This window comes from Buceros rhinoceros, unplaced genomic scaffold, assembly GCF_000710305.1.
Source record: "Buceros rhinoceros silvestris isolate BGI_N320 unplaced genomic scaffold, ASM71030v1 scaffold12912, whole genome shotgun sequence".
NCBI lineage: Eukaryota > Metazoa > Chordata > Aves > Bucerotiformes > Bucerotidae > Buceros > Buceros rhinoceros.
Genome location: NW_010398444.1, coordinates 9,542 through 29,220, shown reverse-complemented (window position 1 = coordinate 29,220; position 19,679 = coordinate 9,542). Strand labels below are relative to the sequence as shown.

The following is a 19,679-nucleotide window of genomic DNA, read 5'->3' as shown; positions in this document are numbered from 1 at the left end:
TTGCATGTGACATGCGAAGAAATTACACAGTAACAGGGTGGTAAGACAACTCTGAACCAGGCTGTCCGAAGTGGGAGAAGGAAGTGAGATAAAAATACATCCTTCCTCTAGAAAACAAGGTTTTAAGCACTTCTGTATAATCAAATTTAACGCAGTTCAAAAGCAATAAAGTTTTAACATGTAATAAACCAAACAAATCTGCTGGGGCATTTTGATTTTTTTTTTTCCCCAGAGAAACACAGAACAATGGTAAATGAAATTAATAATCACAAGAGCACATAGCAACAAATTATATACAATTTTCCTTTATAACTTGAGGGCAAATTAACAGTGAAAGTACCCCAAGGTACTTCATGTAAATCAGATGTAGGGAATCCAAATAATATTCCCCTTTTTTTTTTTTAACTAATCTGTTCACTCTTAACACAGAAACAGAATAATTTCACTGAAGGCTTCCTGATCATGGCAAATAATATGCCTAAACATTCATGTTGCTGTTTCTATTTTCTGTTTTATCAGAGTCATAAAATACAATGTAAATTAAGTCTGATCAGCATTATAGTTTGCATTCACATAAGACTTGATATGAACTAGAGAATAATATTATTTGAAATTTGTAGTCTGTTAGTCAATGCTTATTTGCTTCCATGCAACTACCATTAATATAACTTGATCTGTTCAGTTTCAGTCTTCAAGTTTTATTTCATGTCAGCTATTTCCTGACATTGATTTGTTCTCCGTACTTTTCTAAACTACAGAAGAAGAAATGACAGTTCGACTATAATTTTTTTATCATAACATCGAAGAAAAATCCACAAAAAGAGCACTGAAACCCTTATGAAGATGGACCATTTCTTCTGTTACATATGATGACTTTAAATGGCAAAGAACCTGTTTCCAGCAGTTCAAAAACACTTGGGAGAAAACTGACAGCTGAGAATGCTTGTAGCATCTCTGGTATACAAGGCAGAGCAAAAAAATAAAACAAACCATATCAAATAAAATTGGGTAGAAGGGATAATAGCAGGATAACGAACAAAATATGCCAGATCTAAATGGGCAGCCTCTGCTGGGGCATTCAAATGAAATTTTCATCTTCACAGAAAAATCCATTTAAAAATACCATCAGTGAAGTACAGATACTTGGTTAAAGGTAACACACCACTGATTTACCTTCCAAAGTCATTAATGTATAGACTAAAGTCTGAAACTATAAAAATCACATTTTACAGTGTGTATACCATCCAGCTCAGTATCTTATCTATAAGAAGTGCATGCTTATCAAAGGTATAAAGCCTCGACACATATAACAAAGCCAAAGCATATCTTTTTGAGATAGATTTTCAAATTTCATTTTTAAAGCAGAAGAGAGAATTCCCAGCTTAAATGTTGCTGAAAACTGGAAGACAAGCTTTGATGTGAGGTCTTGTATCTGGGATGGAAAATTCTCTAGTAAGAGTAAAGGTTGAGGACTGATGAGTTAGAAAGGAGCTTTTCAGACAAGGGCCTGGGGGTTCTTGTGGACTATGGGTTGAACACGAGACGGCAACACGCCCTTGAAGGCCAACAGAATCCTGGGTTGTGTATGGAAGAGCGCTGCCAGAAGGTCATGCGAGGGAGATGATCCCTCCCCTCTATCAGAACTGGTGAGGTCACACCTGGAGTGCTGGGTCCACTTCTGGGGTCCTCAGTAAAAGCATGACATGGACGCACTGGAGCAGGTCCAGCAGAAGACCACAGAGAGGATTAACGGTTTGGGCCATCTGACAAGGTCTGGATTCCTCAGTGCAAGAGAGACATGGACATGTTGGAGAGAATCCTCAAAGCTGATGAAAGGTCTGGAGCATCTCTCTTATGAGGAAAGGCTGAGAGAGCTGGGACTGCTCAGCCTGGAGAAGAGAGGGCTCAGGGGAGATCTTGTCAATGTGTACAAATGCCTGACAGTAGGGTTTGCAGAAAAAGCCAGAATCTCCTCAGTGACACCCCATGAAAAGGACAAGAGGCAATGGGCATGAATTGAGACACAGGAAATTCCACTTTAACACACTTCAATGGTGGTGAAACAGCGGAACAAATTGCCCAGAGATGTTGCAGAACCACCAGCCTTAGAGATACTCTGAACTAGACTGGACACAGCCCTGCTTAATGCTCTGTCGAACACACTTTGAGCAGAGCAGTTGACCACCATGTTCATCTCCCTTTCAATCCTGATTCTGTAATTCTGTGAAGACTACTAAGATGACATACCACATTCCCAGGAAGAAACTGCAATACAGGTAAAATAAATGGTTATCTGAATGCACTACTTCACAGAACAGTAATTGTAAAGAAGTTCAGAAATAGCTGTGAAAATATGGTAATAATAATTAATTTTCTGAATTCTGCATTTTCTGTCCTATGTCATCCCTGTCTGTCTTGGAAGGTGCTCCCTAGATTCTCCCTTCAACTATAATTTCATGACTAATTCCCTTACTGTAGGGATTCCTAGTGTGAAAGAAGGCATGATAACTAGTACTTGTGTACCTATGTAAACTGACTATCTCCTTGGCTTTGCTAAGTGGAATCATAATGACTTCTGTAATTACAGCTGAACAGAAGGTCCTTCACGGGATATAAACCAGCTACTAAATAATTAAAGCTGCTCAAAAAAAAAACCTTGTTCAATTTTATGGTGCCTCTCTAAATGTTTCCACCTGAAAATAATATAATTAAGCCAACTATGAATTTCTCTGAGTTGCTAAAAACACCCATTATGATGGTAGTTTATTATCATATTTCTATATATTTTCTCTGAGTTCCTTTTAAGAACACAAAATAAGATGATGTTCCCTATATTCCCATTTTCTCAGCTGTCTTCCCCCACCAACTTCAAATCATACTCCTCTCAAACACCACCTTTATTATGATAAACGTATTTGCAGTCTTCTGCAGTTTCCACTACAGTCCCATAGACCACTCTCCTTCACTTTCGTAACACACATTCCTTCCAAAGCCAATGTGATGCTCTGACTCACTTCAGGTATGCCTGCAAATGCTCAGCTGGCAGTGGAAAATGTAAGATACGGTTCTGGGATACAGTAGCTGTAAGAGTCTGGGGTGGGTTGACACCAGCCAGCAACTAAGTACCCACCTCCTTGCTCACTCACTCCCTACCTCCCACAAGCAGACCAGTGCCTGGTCAGTCTCCCAGCAATGGCCACTGCAAGACTCTTTTTATTGCTGAGTGCAATGTTGTATGCTATGGGACATCCCTCAGCTGCCCCAGCTGTGTTCCCAAGCTCTTCCATGCCTCTGGACTGCTTGTTGGGGAGTGGGGAAGAAAAGAAAACCTTGCTGCTCAGCAGTGCTTGCACAGCATCAGCCAAAACATGGGCTGTTATCCATCTTGTTTTAGTCACAAATCCAAAACATGGCACCATGTGGGCTGCTACAAAGACAATTAACTCCATCCCAGCCAGTACACAGTCCCAGCAAAAGATGATGAAATGTCATGCTATGAGCAAAAGGGGAAAAAGAAACCAGCACTTCCAAAGTTAACAGTACCACAATCTCAGTAACAGATGTGTTCAGCAGTGTGGAATGGCAAATCAAACCTGAAATGCTTGTGTCCACGCCGCTGTCCATAAGGTGTTCCCTTATGTGACCTCAAAGCGGAGGGCTAAACTAGTCTTTGGTAAAAAGTTTTCTATTGGCTGGCAGTTACTGCCTTCTGTAGATACAGGCATAGCTGATTCAAGCCACTGCGAAGTATTCAGCGTGACACTGGTAGAGAGCTCAGCTATGGGACAAGGTAAGGTCTGTCTTTCTCTCCCAGAAATCTGTTACAAACATAAGCGGAAAGAAAAAAAGGACAGGAACCTCTTTGCAATAGCAGGACTCTCTTCTTGCTAATTGAATATGCAATTTTTTTTTTTTGAGAGAGAGACTCAAAGCAAAATTTTCAGTAAGTAATTCCAGTGTTGTCACCACAGGGGAAAGCCTCAAAACATTATCAATTTGATTTATTCTTTATTATGCTTTGAGCAGTGGCCTGAGCTCCACTTAGAACTCTGATCCAAACAGCGAGTGGCAGTTACTACCAAGTGGGACAGACCAGTAGACAAAGGCAAATGGCTTGCTGCCTTTGCACGCTAACAAAGGGCATTAATAACAAGCAGAGAGAATGCGCTTCTGCATGTGGTCCTTCTATAGAACCAAGGCTTTTTATTGTTCCTCTGAAGGAAACGCTCATAGTGGCTTTCAAAAATATGAAATCTTCCAGATAGGGTATTTATCAACATGCTAAGTCACACCTCCAAAGCCTGGGGCACTAGAAGCTATTACCTCAGTCATGTTTCTCCCAGTAAGAAAACTCAGGGACTGATGTATTCCTTACAATGTTTTCCACATGAAAAGATTTTCAAGAGAGCACCTACAGCACTTTAGCTACCCAATGGACTTACAAATCACATGTAATGTGATTTCTAATGGTAAAAGAATTTCTCCAGCTAAACAAAAATGTTTTTCATGAGCATCACTTGCTAGCCTGCAGGACCCAAAGGGAAACAGATTTTAAATTGCAGGAAGTGTTTTAATTCCCCTCAGGGAAGTAAAGGAAAAAACATCAACAAATAAGTGACATAATCCTACCAGAGAATCTGCTGCTCCTATTAATTACAAATTGTTTTAAATGAATGTAAGTAAACTCCTATTAACATATAAAGTAACAAAAAATGAATTAACTATAAAACTACATGATATGGAAGGGTGCCAACATCATCACGTTGCAAATCTCCATCACTGCTAATGCAGACTCCATCCTCTTTTACCTTTGGATTATTGAACAGGGGTCAAAGATTTACTGGACTCTCCAGGGATCACTATTCCAGAAGTCTCTTCCCTCATGCTCATCCAGCATGCACAGTTGGAAGGAAATGGTTCATTTCCAAAGAGCTGTCTATCACTTACCAAACAGAAACCACACTTAGAATAATAGAAAATGGGTTATTAACTAACTCAATCAATTCTCCCTATTTAATTGAAGAAGGTTCAGTAGAAAATGACTGGAGCACTACACAATCTTTCATGCTTCCACCATAAGAACTCAAATCTGGTAGATTTGGAGGAAGAAATAACTACTGTCAGAGTCAACTCATCCCCTCTCTCACCATCCTCCTCTCTCCCCTCGAGAGCAAGAATTCTAGGAAGATGACTTTCCTCCATTCACAAAGCGGAAGCATGTTGAATGCCACAGGACTCATGTGGCATGCAAAGGGTTTCTTCAGTGCATCCAGCCATCACCATGATGAATGTTGTTGCAAGCCAGTCACTCAAATGTTAGTAATCAAAAGATTCATCAGTAGCATTAGACAACAGTGTTCATGGGCTACAACAGTGTAATTAAAACAAAGAAATGTGGAAAGCAAGAGGTTACAGTTTCTGTCTCTGCAAGGAAGATGAAAAAGATGAAACTAATGAAAGAACATCACATTTTCTAAAGGGGAAACTGCATTTGTTTAACACCAGTTTTTAATAAAAAATCTTGTTTCAATTTACAATGAATGAGACTAAAGAATTAGCAAACATTTTCAAAAAGCTTCTGCTACTCAATAATGGTTTTTAATAAAGAGAAAGAGGGGATAAATCTAAATTACATGTTGACCCAAGAAAAAAGACTGATCAGGATTCGTATCTTCTACCTTTAGAAAACGAGATAATTAATGCTCCTTCCACTGTGTTGCAATCATTAAAATCACACGTTCTCTTAATTAACAATACACATAATGTAAGTACAATTAAGGGAATAAATTATTTCAGACGCTGAAGCTACCTCATTATTACAATGCAATTATATATAAGAGGGGGTGTTTACAATGCAAATGAAAACACAACAGAAAAGGATGCACAGGTGTTTATCCATGTTTCCTAAACCCACCAAGCTGTCTCTTGCCTGTCGCATGCTTGCTCATCTCTTAGCTCCTGTAGGGTTTCATTCACCTGGATTTCACTGGAGTGACAATTGATTTTGGTGTCCGTATAGCATAAGCCATTTAAATTCTCTTTCCTAAATCCTTCTCACTGGTTTTGTAGGGCAACAGAAATAGATACAATGCATTTTTATCATCTTCTGCACCCATTCCGCAAGTAAGAACATCACCATTACAAGAAAATAAAAAAACCCCACTCATCATGATATTTTACATGCCAAAAAAAGTGACTCCACAATGTCAAAATATTTATTATACAAATCTGAAAATAACAAGCCAATATTCCTTTTTTAGCTGAAGCTTTACAATCCTGAGGCTGATACTGATGGACATGTGACTTAAGACTAGTACTTACAATTTTCTATAACTCCACAGAAATGTAAATGCATTTAGAAGATTCACACGGAGTTCTATAATAAACACTCCTTTTCAGCCTTACCTTACATGGACCTAAAATAAACCTATCTTTCACTGCAGTTCAAATTACAACTCTGCAAACGAGGTTATCTCAGATATCTCTAATGCTGACCAAGCGCATTCTGTCTTTAAAAATTAAGCAGTCCCAATTTGCATATCTGAAGGAAAAGTATTTCCCTCTCAGAGTTTTGCAGGTATTTTCCTGCAGAAAACCAAGCCCTTGAACAGACTGTTGTCCTTATGCTTGGCTCCCACTAGCATGAGTTGTTTCAGCAGACAAGTGCGGGGCTTACAGAACCTTCTGGGTCAGATTGACATCGAAAAGACTTTTTGACCTCACAATACTTAGTAGTTTTATTGACTTATGGACAAAATAAGCCACTGGGGAAAATAAAGGAAAAAAATTGATAGTGGCATGTATATACATAAGGTAGCCAAAGACAGAAAGGTGGGTGGGTTTTTTTCATTTAAGTATTCAGATGCCTATTACTGCCACATTATTATATAACCACAAAAAAAAAACAACCCCACAACATTTTTCCAGGAACACTATTGTGTTATAACTGGACTCTCAAACTGAGGGCATTTTTAAAAAGCTCCGTTTAGGCCAACTCTGGTCCCTTCCCACTGCCCACAGTCTATGCCTATTCCCAGTAACACTGTTTGTCCTCCTGTTTTTTATTCAAGCCAACACTGACTATCTTGAATTTATTCTGGAGTACTGATACTTTTTAGGGATTGGGTTTGGTTACTGCAGGTAACAATTTGCTACTTTGCCACACTTTACTCCAGCTGACAACCTAGTGTGGCTAACATTCACAGAAAACTCAGTTTCTGAATAGAGAGAACAGCAACATGTAAATGCCTGAATCATGCTTTAGGGAAAAGCTTTGAAAACCTTTTATGCATATATTTTCTTGGCAGGCTGTAGAGAACTCACAACTCATTGTATTCACTGTACTGAAATACTAGATAAATTGCCTTGATACCGTATAATTCATCAGTCTGAAAGAAAAAGTATGTTACCGCTGTCTACTTAATTCCTTTGTTAATGCAAGTTACTGAGACTCAAAGAGCTTGGCCTTTAAAGGGAGGTGGTGAAGTGTCACACCTTTATGAAAATTGTTCTTTCTCATCTCCAGTAACTTTTAAGATCAATGGGTACACTTCTATCAGAGAAGTAAAGCTGATTGATCATTAAATTAAGAATATCCTTTGTGTTTAGTATGTTAAAAACTTACTTTAACCACTGCTGTGAACCTCCTTTCTCTGAGGTGTGTGCTCTGATGGCAATTCAAGTTCAGAACCTTGTAAAACAAAGAGACTACTGAGAATTTCTGTGTTTGTTCCTGTGCATCCAGATTTTCAGCCTGTTCAAGTGTGGCTGAGACAGCCTTCAGTGTTCTTCTATCAACCAATATTGGTTGATGGAGAGACTTCTGGATTCTAAGTAAGTACAAATCTGCTTTGAAGTTCAAAGTTGAACTGACAGTTTGAATTCTTTCTATACACAAATTAGGAATTGTCTGTAATACTTCCATTCTTCCTATCTCCAACTTCTTGACTAAAGTTTCTCTTTGATACCTAATAATTTGGATTTGATGATCTTAGAATTGTTTTGGTCAGACAAAACCTTTAAGATTCTTTGATTACCAAATGAGTTTAAAGAGATGAACATGTAAATAAACCTCATCCTAGAAGCACACGATAGCTGCAAAGAATACCAGATCAGTGCCTGTGAAACTACTGAAGAATACTACTAGGCTGAGAAACTTCCAGGTTAAGATTTAAAAAAAAAAAAAAAAACCACAAAACCAAAAACCAACAACAACAAACACCCACCCACCCCACTTCACACTAGGCTATTCTATGCTGTGGAACTGAGTATTTTACCTTGATGACGCAGGACCTAGTCTGTATGAATGCACTCTAGGGAGCATTCTTTATAGACTGAGAGATACTGGCTACGCAAAACCATCTCTGGCTTCCCTGCGCTTTCCCCTTGATTCCTACTGCGTGCACACCGCTTCTCAGAGCGGGAAAAGGAAAGAGATAGACCTGTGTGTTTTGGATTAAACAGACTGTGGAGATACCTATATATTTTAAGTTTTATAATAGTTACACAGCTAGTAACCAAAACAATTTCAATCACTGAAGCACAGGATACACACAAAGAAAAATGTAATTCTAACCTGCAGAATTTGGTTAACATTCAAGCTGGTAACACTTCAGAACAAAAATAGCGGGTTACAGGACCTCAGAGTGTACCTGAGGTTAAACAGATCTGAGGTTCCACCTCTGGGCGAGCCACATGTACACATAAAGTATATGTCTGTGTAGATCTGTGCATGATTAAAAGAACGTGGGTTTGTTTGTACCACTGGTTTTAAGTCTAGCAGAAAGAAATGTTTCTAGACAAATGTTTCACCAAGATCAGTCACAAAACTGCTCGATTTTTCAATGTTCAGATTATCATAAACATTTAAGTATTTCATTTCTACATAGCAGCTTTTTCTAATCAACTTTGCTTTTTCTAATCAACTTTCTAACCTTTCAGATCTGTTAAGTATCTGATATTATTTGATCTAACTGCTGCTGAATTTGGTACTCTTGATGGAATTTGGTTAAGTAACAAAACAACTCCACAAGGCAAGGTTCACCGTACAGAACTCAGATGTCTGTAGTCAGCAATGCTCACAGAAAAACTCATGGAGCTTGGCTTCAAAAGGTATTTAAAATTAACTGTGTACATATCCCATTCAGACAATATAGCCTAGGGTTTCTTGAAATTCTTAATACTGGAAACAATACAGTAACCATGACAAATGCCAAAATCATCTAGAATTGTGGTATCATTTTAATAGGGAACTTTGAATAACTATGTAAGAATAAAAATTCTCTTTGTGGAGGCAGTTACATTAGTCATAATAGAAGGCTTATATGTACCAGTCCTCTACTACTTGCAAAAAGTATTTGTACAGCAAGCTGCACATGCTCATGAAAAGCCATTTAATCAATAAGAAAACACACTCTTACACTAACTGTGGTATGCACAGGCCCACATTAAATTCCCTAGAATTGTGTTTTCCTCTCTTTTACAAGAAAGGCAAAGAAAGGCGGGGAGGAAAGGAACAGGGCTTCAGAACAATAAACCCAAAAAAGACCGAATCTGTTAAACGTGATGTTAAATGTGAGGTTCTAGGTATCACTGATATTCCAAAAGTCCCTGCAGAGCACGAAGCATATATGAAAATTACATTTAAATGTTTTTAAGATCTTTCCTTTATCGCATTACTACTTAATTCTTATGATATCTGCCACTTTTATGAGCAGGTTTCCACACTGAAAATACCACTTAACCTTTTTCTTGAAATCTGGTAGGTTTACTGGATTTTCACTTGCTTCTTGACTTTGTCACAATCCAGCAGAAAATGTCATTATGGCAGTGAACTGTAAAGCTCATTGTATCTGCGTAGCATTATACCTTCTTTTATTTTTTCTTTTTTTTTTCTCATTACATATGAGCTTGTTACAGTGCTCATGTGTTCTTATAGGTAGCTCTGTTGCTTCACAGGGTGCAGGCCTTCTTAAAAATATTGTAAGCTTTCAATACCACTTCAGCACATGATCCATGTATTTATGTACCAGTGTCCATCTTACAGCACAGGAGTCAACCACTTACGCAATCAGACCAAATAATTCATTTTCAACTATACCTTCCAAGGGTTCCTAATATCATTGTAGGAGAAATCTGTTCTTTCACTTATCAGCAGATTATCCTGTATATTATGGTTATTCATACACAGTACAAAATACTCTTACTGTGATATCAAAGTACAAGCACATCTGCAGAAAGCTAACACTGCACTACTGCATCAGTTAGGCTTTATCTTGCCTAAGAAGAGTTATCAAAGTATTCCATACTATGAAGCACAATCCAGCATATCTTTTATTTCACTTACACAAAATAGGTTAGTAACAAAAATGTGAATTCAAGGATCTATGTATTTGACTTTGGAAAACAGAAATGGCTGCAGAAACTAATTTCTATGTTAAAACATAATAAAGCACTTAATATCACAAAACACGAGCATAGCAGTATGAGCATATTTTAAGTGTTCCTTCAGGTTCTAGAAATATCTGGGATCAAATGATACTATCCTAGAAATAAGTTTTGGTAAAATTGGTGATAATTAAACCAACACTTTAAAAAATATTTTTAAGTATAGCGAGACTTGACAAACCAGATATAAACATGGTAAAAAATACTTTGTTATTATTTTGGTATGATTTTTGTTTTATACACTACAATGGAGGTACTACACGTTCTCTTCAATCAACTAGACAAAATAACAACATGCAATTTCTATTTCTGCTTATCACATTACAGTATATCCATTTACAAGGTAATAAGATTAGATTCATCGCTCTTCTCATTTTGTAGGCCATTTTTCATTTAATCTCCTTATGTTAAATAAAACGGGGAATTTCACCTTCATGCATAATAAAAACCAAACAATGTTATCTTATCAGAAGCAACACATCCAAGCATGTCATATCCTATTTAGTTAATGTGACCAGAGAACAAAAACTGAGCATCTTACCTCAGACCAAATATATGTGATTGTTCATAACTGAATAAGGAATGAATTTTAGCTTCAGAATTCAAAATTATAAGCCTGTCAATGATATCCTGCCAAAGGAATACAAATGTAAAAAATTCATGTATGATCTGGTATTTTATGCACGTAATAGTTTCATAGGGAGGTTTACTATAAAGTGAAACCTATTGTTGGAACACACATTGAAATTATTTCTGTAAGAGGAGCTTTCCACCATAAAAGTAAATGTAAAAAAAACCCATGCAGAATGTTAGGGGAAAAAAAATTCTCAGTAAAAAAAAAAAACCAAAAAATCACTAAACATACAAAAAGATCCTGGCATATCAAGTATCCTAGTTCTTAGTAGCAAACCACAAGAAAAATGTTAAAATGTTTTTGTATGTTTGCAATGCATATACATCTATTTTAACGAAAAGAAGAGCAAATCTTTTTTTTTTTTAGTATAATCCCTTTCTGACTCTCGTTAGTACTACATGCAACAAAACATGGCCATTTCTCCTCAGTGTAGTAAGGCTTGGCTTGGATGTGGAGGCTTACATCTTTCATCCTACAGCATCTGCTGTAATAGACACTGGCTGTAATAGACACTGTAATAGACAGTGGCTGCTTCCCACTTCTTGCACAAATCCAACCTAATTATCTTCCCCTCTAGTTCACTGCATATCCAAACTGCTTCCGAAGAAATGATTTCATCAAAAGACTCAGATATGCATAAAACATTCATTGATGTTACCATCTCAGCAACAGAGTGCTGAGCTATGGTCAGAAGAAGCAGATGACGAAGTTCTTGTAGGCTGTGAAGAATGCACTTCTTATTAGAAGTTCACAATAAAAGAATTCAACTTGCACCTCAAAGCTGTTCATAAAACTGGTAATGCAAGCAATTGATTTAGAATTACAGAATCACAGAATTGTTTTGGTTGGAAGAGACCTTTAAGTTCATCAAGTCCAACTGTTAACCCCGCACTGCCAGGTTACCACTAAACCACGTCACTAAGCACATCTACATGTCTTTTAAATATCTCCAGGGATGGGGACTCCAGCACTGCCCTAGGCAGCCTGTTCCAATACTTCAAAACCCTTTCTGTAAAGAAACATTTCCTTATATCCAGCCTAAACATTCCCTGGTGCAACTTGAGGCCATTTCCTCTTGTGCTGTCATTTGTTACTCAGGAGAAGAGACCAACATTTGTTTGAGGTTTAAGGCTAAGCAACTTAAGAAATCACCAACCCAGATCACCAATAGCAATTCAGAGCACTAGCTCATTAGAAAAACTCTGATTTTAACTGCCCCTCAAGGTCACAGACTAAATTTGCCTGTGCTTTGCAGATGAGAAAAAAAAAATGTATTGCAGTTGGATGAACTAATACAAAATAATAGTAAATACAAAACTGGTGATACTTTTTCTTAGGACTAAAATACATCTTAAACAGTAACTTTCCAATTAGCGATTTTTTCTGTGTGTGAATTATCTGTGCTATCAAGAAAGCCTGAGGTTTTTGGATTTTTAAAAATTTTTGCTTAAATCCACACATAGTGTGATAAAGCAATATTACATAAAATACAAGTATAGACATTTTCCAGAATGTAAGTGCATGCACATACAGAGGTGTTTATGTATGTCACTTTTTTTTTTATGTATGTCACTTTTTTCCTCCATGGAAAAAACACAGTTCTAACAGAAGCCAGGAAAGATGACCTTTAAATTAGGAATCAAATTTTATATTATCTTTAAGGTATGAAAATGAAAATTTAGGTTAACATGAAGTGATACGTGCACATACTGCCCTCATGCTGTATATGCGGGAAATGCAGAATATTTCCAAATCTTTCAGTAAGAAGAACTATTACTACATTAACATTTTCTCAGAAAAATGTCATTAAACATGTATTTCTTTTTCCTCCAAAATAAAAACTATACTTACAATAATATCTGTAGGTACTTCACGGAGTGAATACATTGGTTTATTTGGTATATCTTGTTTACTCAGGAGCTCAAAAACTGCAGGGTAAGTGAGCAAGTTTATCAGAGTCAAAAAAGACTAGAGAAAGAAAAAAGGGAAGTGTTAATTAGTTAAGTAAAACCAAGCACACATTAACAATTATTTGCCACTTCTTATCCTTCTTTATGAGATGAACTTGACATAAATAGAGCTGCCCAAAACAGGACTACAAACCCTGGCAGGTGTCTATATAATATAAAGGGGCAGTAGTGTCTGTGTATTATCTATTATCCATCAAATTGTACAAGCAATTTTGAAAATTGTATTTTCTTTGTCACATAGCTCTAAAACCTAGAGACACAGCATTCTCTAAAACATGTCACTCTCCCTGATCTACTACAGTAATCAGAGACATGAACTGATGGCCAGCACTTTAAGACTTTCATTTTTGCCATGATTGTTATTTCTTATTTTATATTGATTTTAATGGATCCTTGGCATTGTGACTTCCCATGTAACACAAGAATCTTTCGAAACTGTCATCATTTGACTAATATATTATACTAATTTTGCCCCACATGCCAAGAAGCCAGTACAGTTGCACTAAAAATTTACAGAAAGGTATCTCTATCATCCTATCTAAAATACAGCACTGTTTTCCCATCCTACTACAGAAGATGAAGTAATTTCTCACCTTCTGACAGCTTCGGTCAATAGGGTCAACTGGAGTATATTTGGGTTGGGTTATCCTCAAATCATCTTTTCCACACTCCAAAAGGGCCCATAATTCAGTTACAAGTGCCTTTATAAAGCCTAAAACAAATTTTTGTTCTAATCATGAGAATGGCAAGAATATAAGAAAAACAATTTTCATTTCATAAAGCATTTTACACCACAACTCTAACTCAGATTCTCAAAATTCTCCACATCGGGGACTAGAATTTCACAGGCCAGAGTGTCTGATGGTCACTCTCACTATTCTCAATCCTTTAGTCAAACTGCCTTTCTACACCAGACTGCCAGTATTCAATCTAAAAATCTACAGCAACAGTTTGCAAAGACTATTATACTAGAGTGGGATGATATTTATGAATCTTCCATGTAAATGAGCTGCTGACCATCTTTAACAAGTGAACAGCTACAAATGAAGGGTTAGCTAATATTGGCTCTATCATTTTAAAAATATAGATTTATAACAACTCATTAGTAATGAAAAGTTAAGGGCTGAAAAAAAACTTTAAGAGAAGCACTACTAGCTGAATTTAAAATGTTTAATATTAGAATAGAAGAGGAAGGTTAGCCATCTAACTCTGAAACCTCCAGATGTAAGTTACAGGCTTAATACAAACTTTACGTACATTACACAACCTCCCCTCAGGGCTGAAAAAACAATGCTGAATGATTTTGGTCTGCCATTTCTCTTTGACACCAAGGGCTGTAAGAAGCAGCTTGGCTGAAAACCTTAAACAGGACAGATGGGCTTCTCCTGAAGTCGATCTGCTCTCTCCTTTCTGAGAGGTCCCAGAGGCAGAAATAATAGGCAACTAAGAACCAGTTTCCTTGACTGGCAGAATTTTCCTGCCTTTCTGTCAGTCTTTCAGTTAAGTCTTTTGAATTACACACCAGCCACTTCTAGATGCTCAGACAGAATGTCTGCAACTTTTGCACCTGATGGACCTCGTTAGTAACTTGAGACAGTAGCTTTACTTTATTGGCAATATTCTAGTTTTAACGTAACGACTACCTAGACCTCCCGGTGGTACAGCAACAGATGAGTTATCTGAGAATGAACCTGCAGGGACTTTGTGGTATGGCTTGTCATATGATTCAGATCACCTCAATTCCATCCCACTATCGTGTAAGAGCACCAGCTACATTCAGGCCTTTGCAGCTTCTTGCTCTGAGTGGTCAGTGACCATGGAAAATTACATACAACTTACAGACATTAACAGTTATTAATTCTGATCTGTAGATCAATAAGCACTTGTAAATTGTTACCAATTTATTTTTTAACAGATATAAGTGTCTTCAAAGACATACTTCAAAGACATACATCCAGGAAACTACTGGAAATCCAAACCAATGAAGTAAAGAACAAAAGAAAAAAACTTGCATCAAGAGAAGTGAATGACTTAGAAGTTGGAAAGAATGAATTTCCATCAAGAAGAAATCGATAGATATTTAAGCAGTCTCTGATAACAGTGTGTAATTATTCCACTCAGTTGATTTTTTTAACATCTTTCTCACCGTCTTTTTCTAATATGCAAGACTAGAGCATGTCACCATTCACAATAATGTCATTCTTCAATTCACCTGAACTCTGCAGAGCTGCTGCACCTGCTGGTGTTGCTGCCATTTGTGTAACAATCACTCTGTTACCAAACTCTTCGTATTCATTTGTCTGTTAGTAACAAACATAAAAGCACAGTGTTAGTTATTCAGAGGAAATGAAACTCTCAAATGATTTCTTAAATACTGATCTTTCCTACAACTGTTTACAGAATATAATCCACTGTATGGTTAGATTTGAACAGTTCTCAGGCATTATCCTCTACAGACTTACAGGGTTCGATTCCAAACCAAATATATTTATCAAGTATCTTATCAAAATTTAAAGGCAAAATACTATGGCTGAGACATACAACATCAGCAAAGAATAAAAACATGCGTATTATAACATTATTGGCACACATTCAGTAGGATGTCTGTAACCTTCTGGGTTTTCTTTTTTCCTCAAATGCCCGTCATCTGATTTTTGGTTACATTTCAATTATGGTATAACATACCTAGATTTCAACATCACCTACCAACATAGTCTGGAAGAAAAAAAACAAAATTCTCCTATCTTTTAAAACTTAACAGTAAGAAGCCAAAAAACCTAAATATATGTCTGACATTCTGAAAATGAGTAACCTCCAAACTTAAGTGAGTGTGGCACCAAAATCAAAGATGATATGCTACATTTTAAATTCATTTTTGCAGAAATAGACAAAAAGGTTTCTGGATTTATTTTCTTAATATTTCCTTTTTTTGTTTATTTTATTATAATCATTAAAAAAAAGAAATGTATAGACTCTGTAATGCTTACCTGGAGTTTTTTTGATAAACTGTTGACCATAAAATTCACACAGTCATTCATGGCACCTGTACTGTGAAGCAGAAATAATCCTTTGGGAGTGGCGGAAAAATTCAGCAAGGCATCTAACAAAGTCTCTTCCCATAACAAACTGCAAGAGTAGCAAAATAGTGATTAAAAAGATACGCATAGGAAAAAAGAAAAACTACAAATTCTGATTTTGAAAAACAGCAACGCTTCATTCACTGGACTCTATTTTACAGTAATTTTTTAAAAAGTATTTAAGGAAGTTATAATATATATTAGACCGTATTTTGCATGAACATACAAACTTATCCTGGCAAAACTAAGATTAGGTAGGAACACAGAACAGAAAGGGAATCCAAAAGACCTGTGCCATCCTTAAATGTATTTATGAGCTACTATCTGACTCTAAACAAGTATTAAAGTGTTTATGTAGTAACTACAAATTGGCAAAGCAGGCGCAGAATTTCTCAATGTAAAAACACTATGAGGAAATAATAAAAATACACATTTGAGGAAGTAAAGGCTGCTGCCAGAAAATAGCAAAGAATTATGAAAATAAGGTGCTATATATACACACAATAGCTTTGTGTACTAGAAGTAGCAAATTGAATTTTTTTCCTACAGACATGCCAGAAAAAACAGCAATTACAAGAATAAAGTATGGTGACATCCTCTGCCCTACAAAATATTCTATGTCCTAAAAAGAAAAGTGAAGCAATTACACCACCTTTGCCTAGGTCCCACCCCAGCACGTATCACTAGGCTCATGATTCTGCTTCTCTAAAAGCATTTGCTCAGTGGATTCTCATTTCTAGCTCTCGTTTCTTGTTTTTTACTCCTATCACCAGGAACAGCTTCTCTCGTGGCAGTCAACCATTACCCTCAACCTTAATCACTTCCCCTGCAGAATCCCTGACACGCCACGTTCAGAAGCAAAAATCTCACACAGAAATGTATCAGTATGTCTTGTTCCATGGTTAATGGAAAATCTAGATGCTAGGATGACATTGTAGCTTATGTCAATGGAGGTGATAAATAACAGCCTCCTCAGTCAGAGCTTCGTATCCCTAGATTTTTTTTATACCGCTACATTTCAGTTGTTATAACCAGTTCACAAGCCACCACCACAGACGAGTAATAACTGTTGAGGTATCTTTGCAAATTATACATAAACTCTATAGTAAAGTATAAATAAGAACCTACTTAATTAACTACGCTCTGCACTAACACCACCACCACCCTCAATTTCCAGGCGCACAAGTATTTGTCTATGTCTCATCTTAGTGCGTATGAAGTTCCGTTAAACAGACATAAAGTTTTAGTACAAAAGGAAGGATGCCTTTCACTTTATATATATATATATATATCAGCCTTTCAGCCAGAATGCTGCCAATCTTACTACGTAATTATCAGGGAGGTGTAGATACCATTCAGCAGAACAGCATTTTAAACTAACACTATATCAAAGCCATAAGATAAAATCTTGACAGCTATTTTGTTCTATGCTTTCTAATTCAGATTTCCCTCAAAGCAATTTCTGTAGTCAGTTCGAATGAACTATAAGTCAATTTTACATACATTAGACATAATTCTGTATGCCAAGAAAGTCCTGAAAGGTCAAGAACAATTTTGGAACTCCACAGAGACATATGCTGGGATGATTGCACTTCCCGTGGCTACCACTGTGCTTTCGGCAGAAAGCACAGGGCTCTAAGACACCTCAACTGTGGGTAAAGTAGCAGTGTGTGTGTGTTCATACTTGTGCACGTGCATAGATCAAACATCAACTTACTTGTTTTTTGACTCTAGACGTATTGATGGTGTTGAGTCAGCACCAGTTACAAGAGTAGGTACTCGTTCTGACAGCAAACTTGTCTGTGAAATAACAAAAACAAACAAGAATCTCCGTAAATGTTTATTTACACCATTTTTAAACTCCAAATCTTGCCCATTCTCTTGTTATGTATTAAAGAAAAAAAAAGCCACCACAGTGATCTGGCTGTAGTCTAGCCTTTGGCACACAATACACTATTCCGCTACATTTTTTTAATTTCTAGAAAAGCTTATTTTTTATTTCTTCCTTCGGTACAAAACCATTTCAAAGCTAGTACTTTTTTTAAATTATTAGACTTCTTGAAATGAAAAATTCTTTTTTTTTTTTTCATTTTAACTGGAATTTCCCAAAACAAAAATCAGTATTTAAAAAAAAATCGGAAAGCAACTCTTTACTCCACTTCTGTGACAGTTAGTGGAAACAACAGCTCTGGAGTCAACAACTCAATACCAAATTTATCAAGTAATTCTGCTAAAACACATTCTATTTCTTTATAAATTCTATAAATTTATTTGTATTGGTAATGATATAATCAGAGCTACAGACATAGATAAATAGATATACATATTTTTATATTTGACGGAGTTTCTAATCTAAAGGCTATCTGGAAATAATTGGTGAGAAAAACTGTATATTTAAGATGAAATATTTAAGTTGTTCTACATTTCTAGAAATAAAAAGCAAATTGCATCATTCAAATGAAAATGAACAACCATTAATTTACTGTCTTATAAACATGACCTAGTAAGTCTAGAAAAGATTCCTCTATTAAACTAGTCAGTTGTCCTAGATCTGTTAAGTTCCCCTTTTATCATCATCTGTACAATTTCTGTCCCAGAATTTACCAAGAGAAAAAATTGTTTATCCACCAGTCTTAAAACCCCAGGAGATGTGTAAAAAATAGGAGGAAATAAATTACTGGTTCAGCCATTGAGAAACTGCCACTACTGCTTGTAGTGCCACACCACAAATGGTAGAATATTTTATAAACCGCGGGTGTTTTAAAAGTGGATGACAGAAAATAATTTTTAAAGCACTCAAGCTGGTGGAGTTGAAAATGTGACTTTCCTGTCCTGAACAAGTAGATTCCACTTCAGTCTCAACACGACCTCCAAAGCCACGTGAGGAAATGGCATTTTGTCTGTTAAAGGTATCATAATTTTTTAGAATTCAACACATTCTGCCTACTTATGTTGTATGTGTCAAAACAATTTGTCTAACTGATGTTCTATACCATAAAAGAGAATTTTAATGTGCAAATAAGCCTTCCATCCACATGTAAATGCTGTGGCGCTACAGAGCAAATAAATTGACGCGCTCATCAAAAGCGTGTAACAGCCTGCCTAGGATAAACAGCAAACAGAGTAACAGGTCAGTTCCAGACTGACTGGTTATGCAATAGGAAAGCACAAAAAGACACAAATTGGTGAGTTACGGAAATTACAGCATGATCCAAGTGAACTGAACTCTTTAATTCAGTAAAATCCTCAAGTTCTCAATACAGGGAAGAACATAAGTTTCAAACCAACATTCTTTGATGAGAAACAGAGTTTAATCCAATGTAATTATGATCGTAAGTAGTAATAGATTTTATTTTCAATCAAACCGTATGCTTTCATTATAATATTCATATATATAAGCAGTAAGAAATACCACAAGCTGCTAATTTAAGTCTCTCTTCTATTCACGTTCCTTCTGGTATTTTCTGCCTCACTTCTGCATTTTAAAAATTTCTAATCATAACAAAAGCATACAGCGTTTGACAGAGGAACAGCTGTTCCATTCTCTTTCCC

General features: G+C 36.5%; 1 protein-coding gene across 1 annotated transcript in view; it reads right to left on the bottom strand.

Moving 5' to 3' along the window:
- TBC1D32 (TBC1 domain family, member 32) overlaps window positions 1-19,679 on the bottom strand; it is a gene marked incomplete at its 5' end in the record, with an annotated part of 64,027 nt that overhangs the window by 35,988 nt on the left and 8,360 nt on the right. Inside the window, 6 exons of the mRNA XM_010131108.1 lie at window positions 10,988-11,076; window positions 12,932-13,048; window positions 13,644-13,762; window positions 15,263-15,350; window positions 16,038-16,176; window positions 17,845-17,927. Coding sequence (XP_010129410.1) covers window positions 10,988-11,076; window positions 12,932-13,048; window positions 13,644-13,762; window positions 15,263-15,350; window positions 16,038-16,176; window positions 17,845-17,927 — 635 coding nt within the window. The remainder of the gene's footprint in view (window positions 1-10,987; window positions 11,077-12,931; window positions 13,049-13,643; window positions 13,763-15,262; window positions 15,351-16,037; window positions 16,177-17,844; window positions 17,928-19,679) is intronic.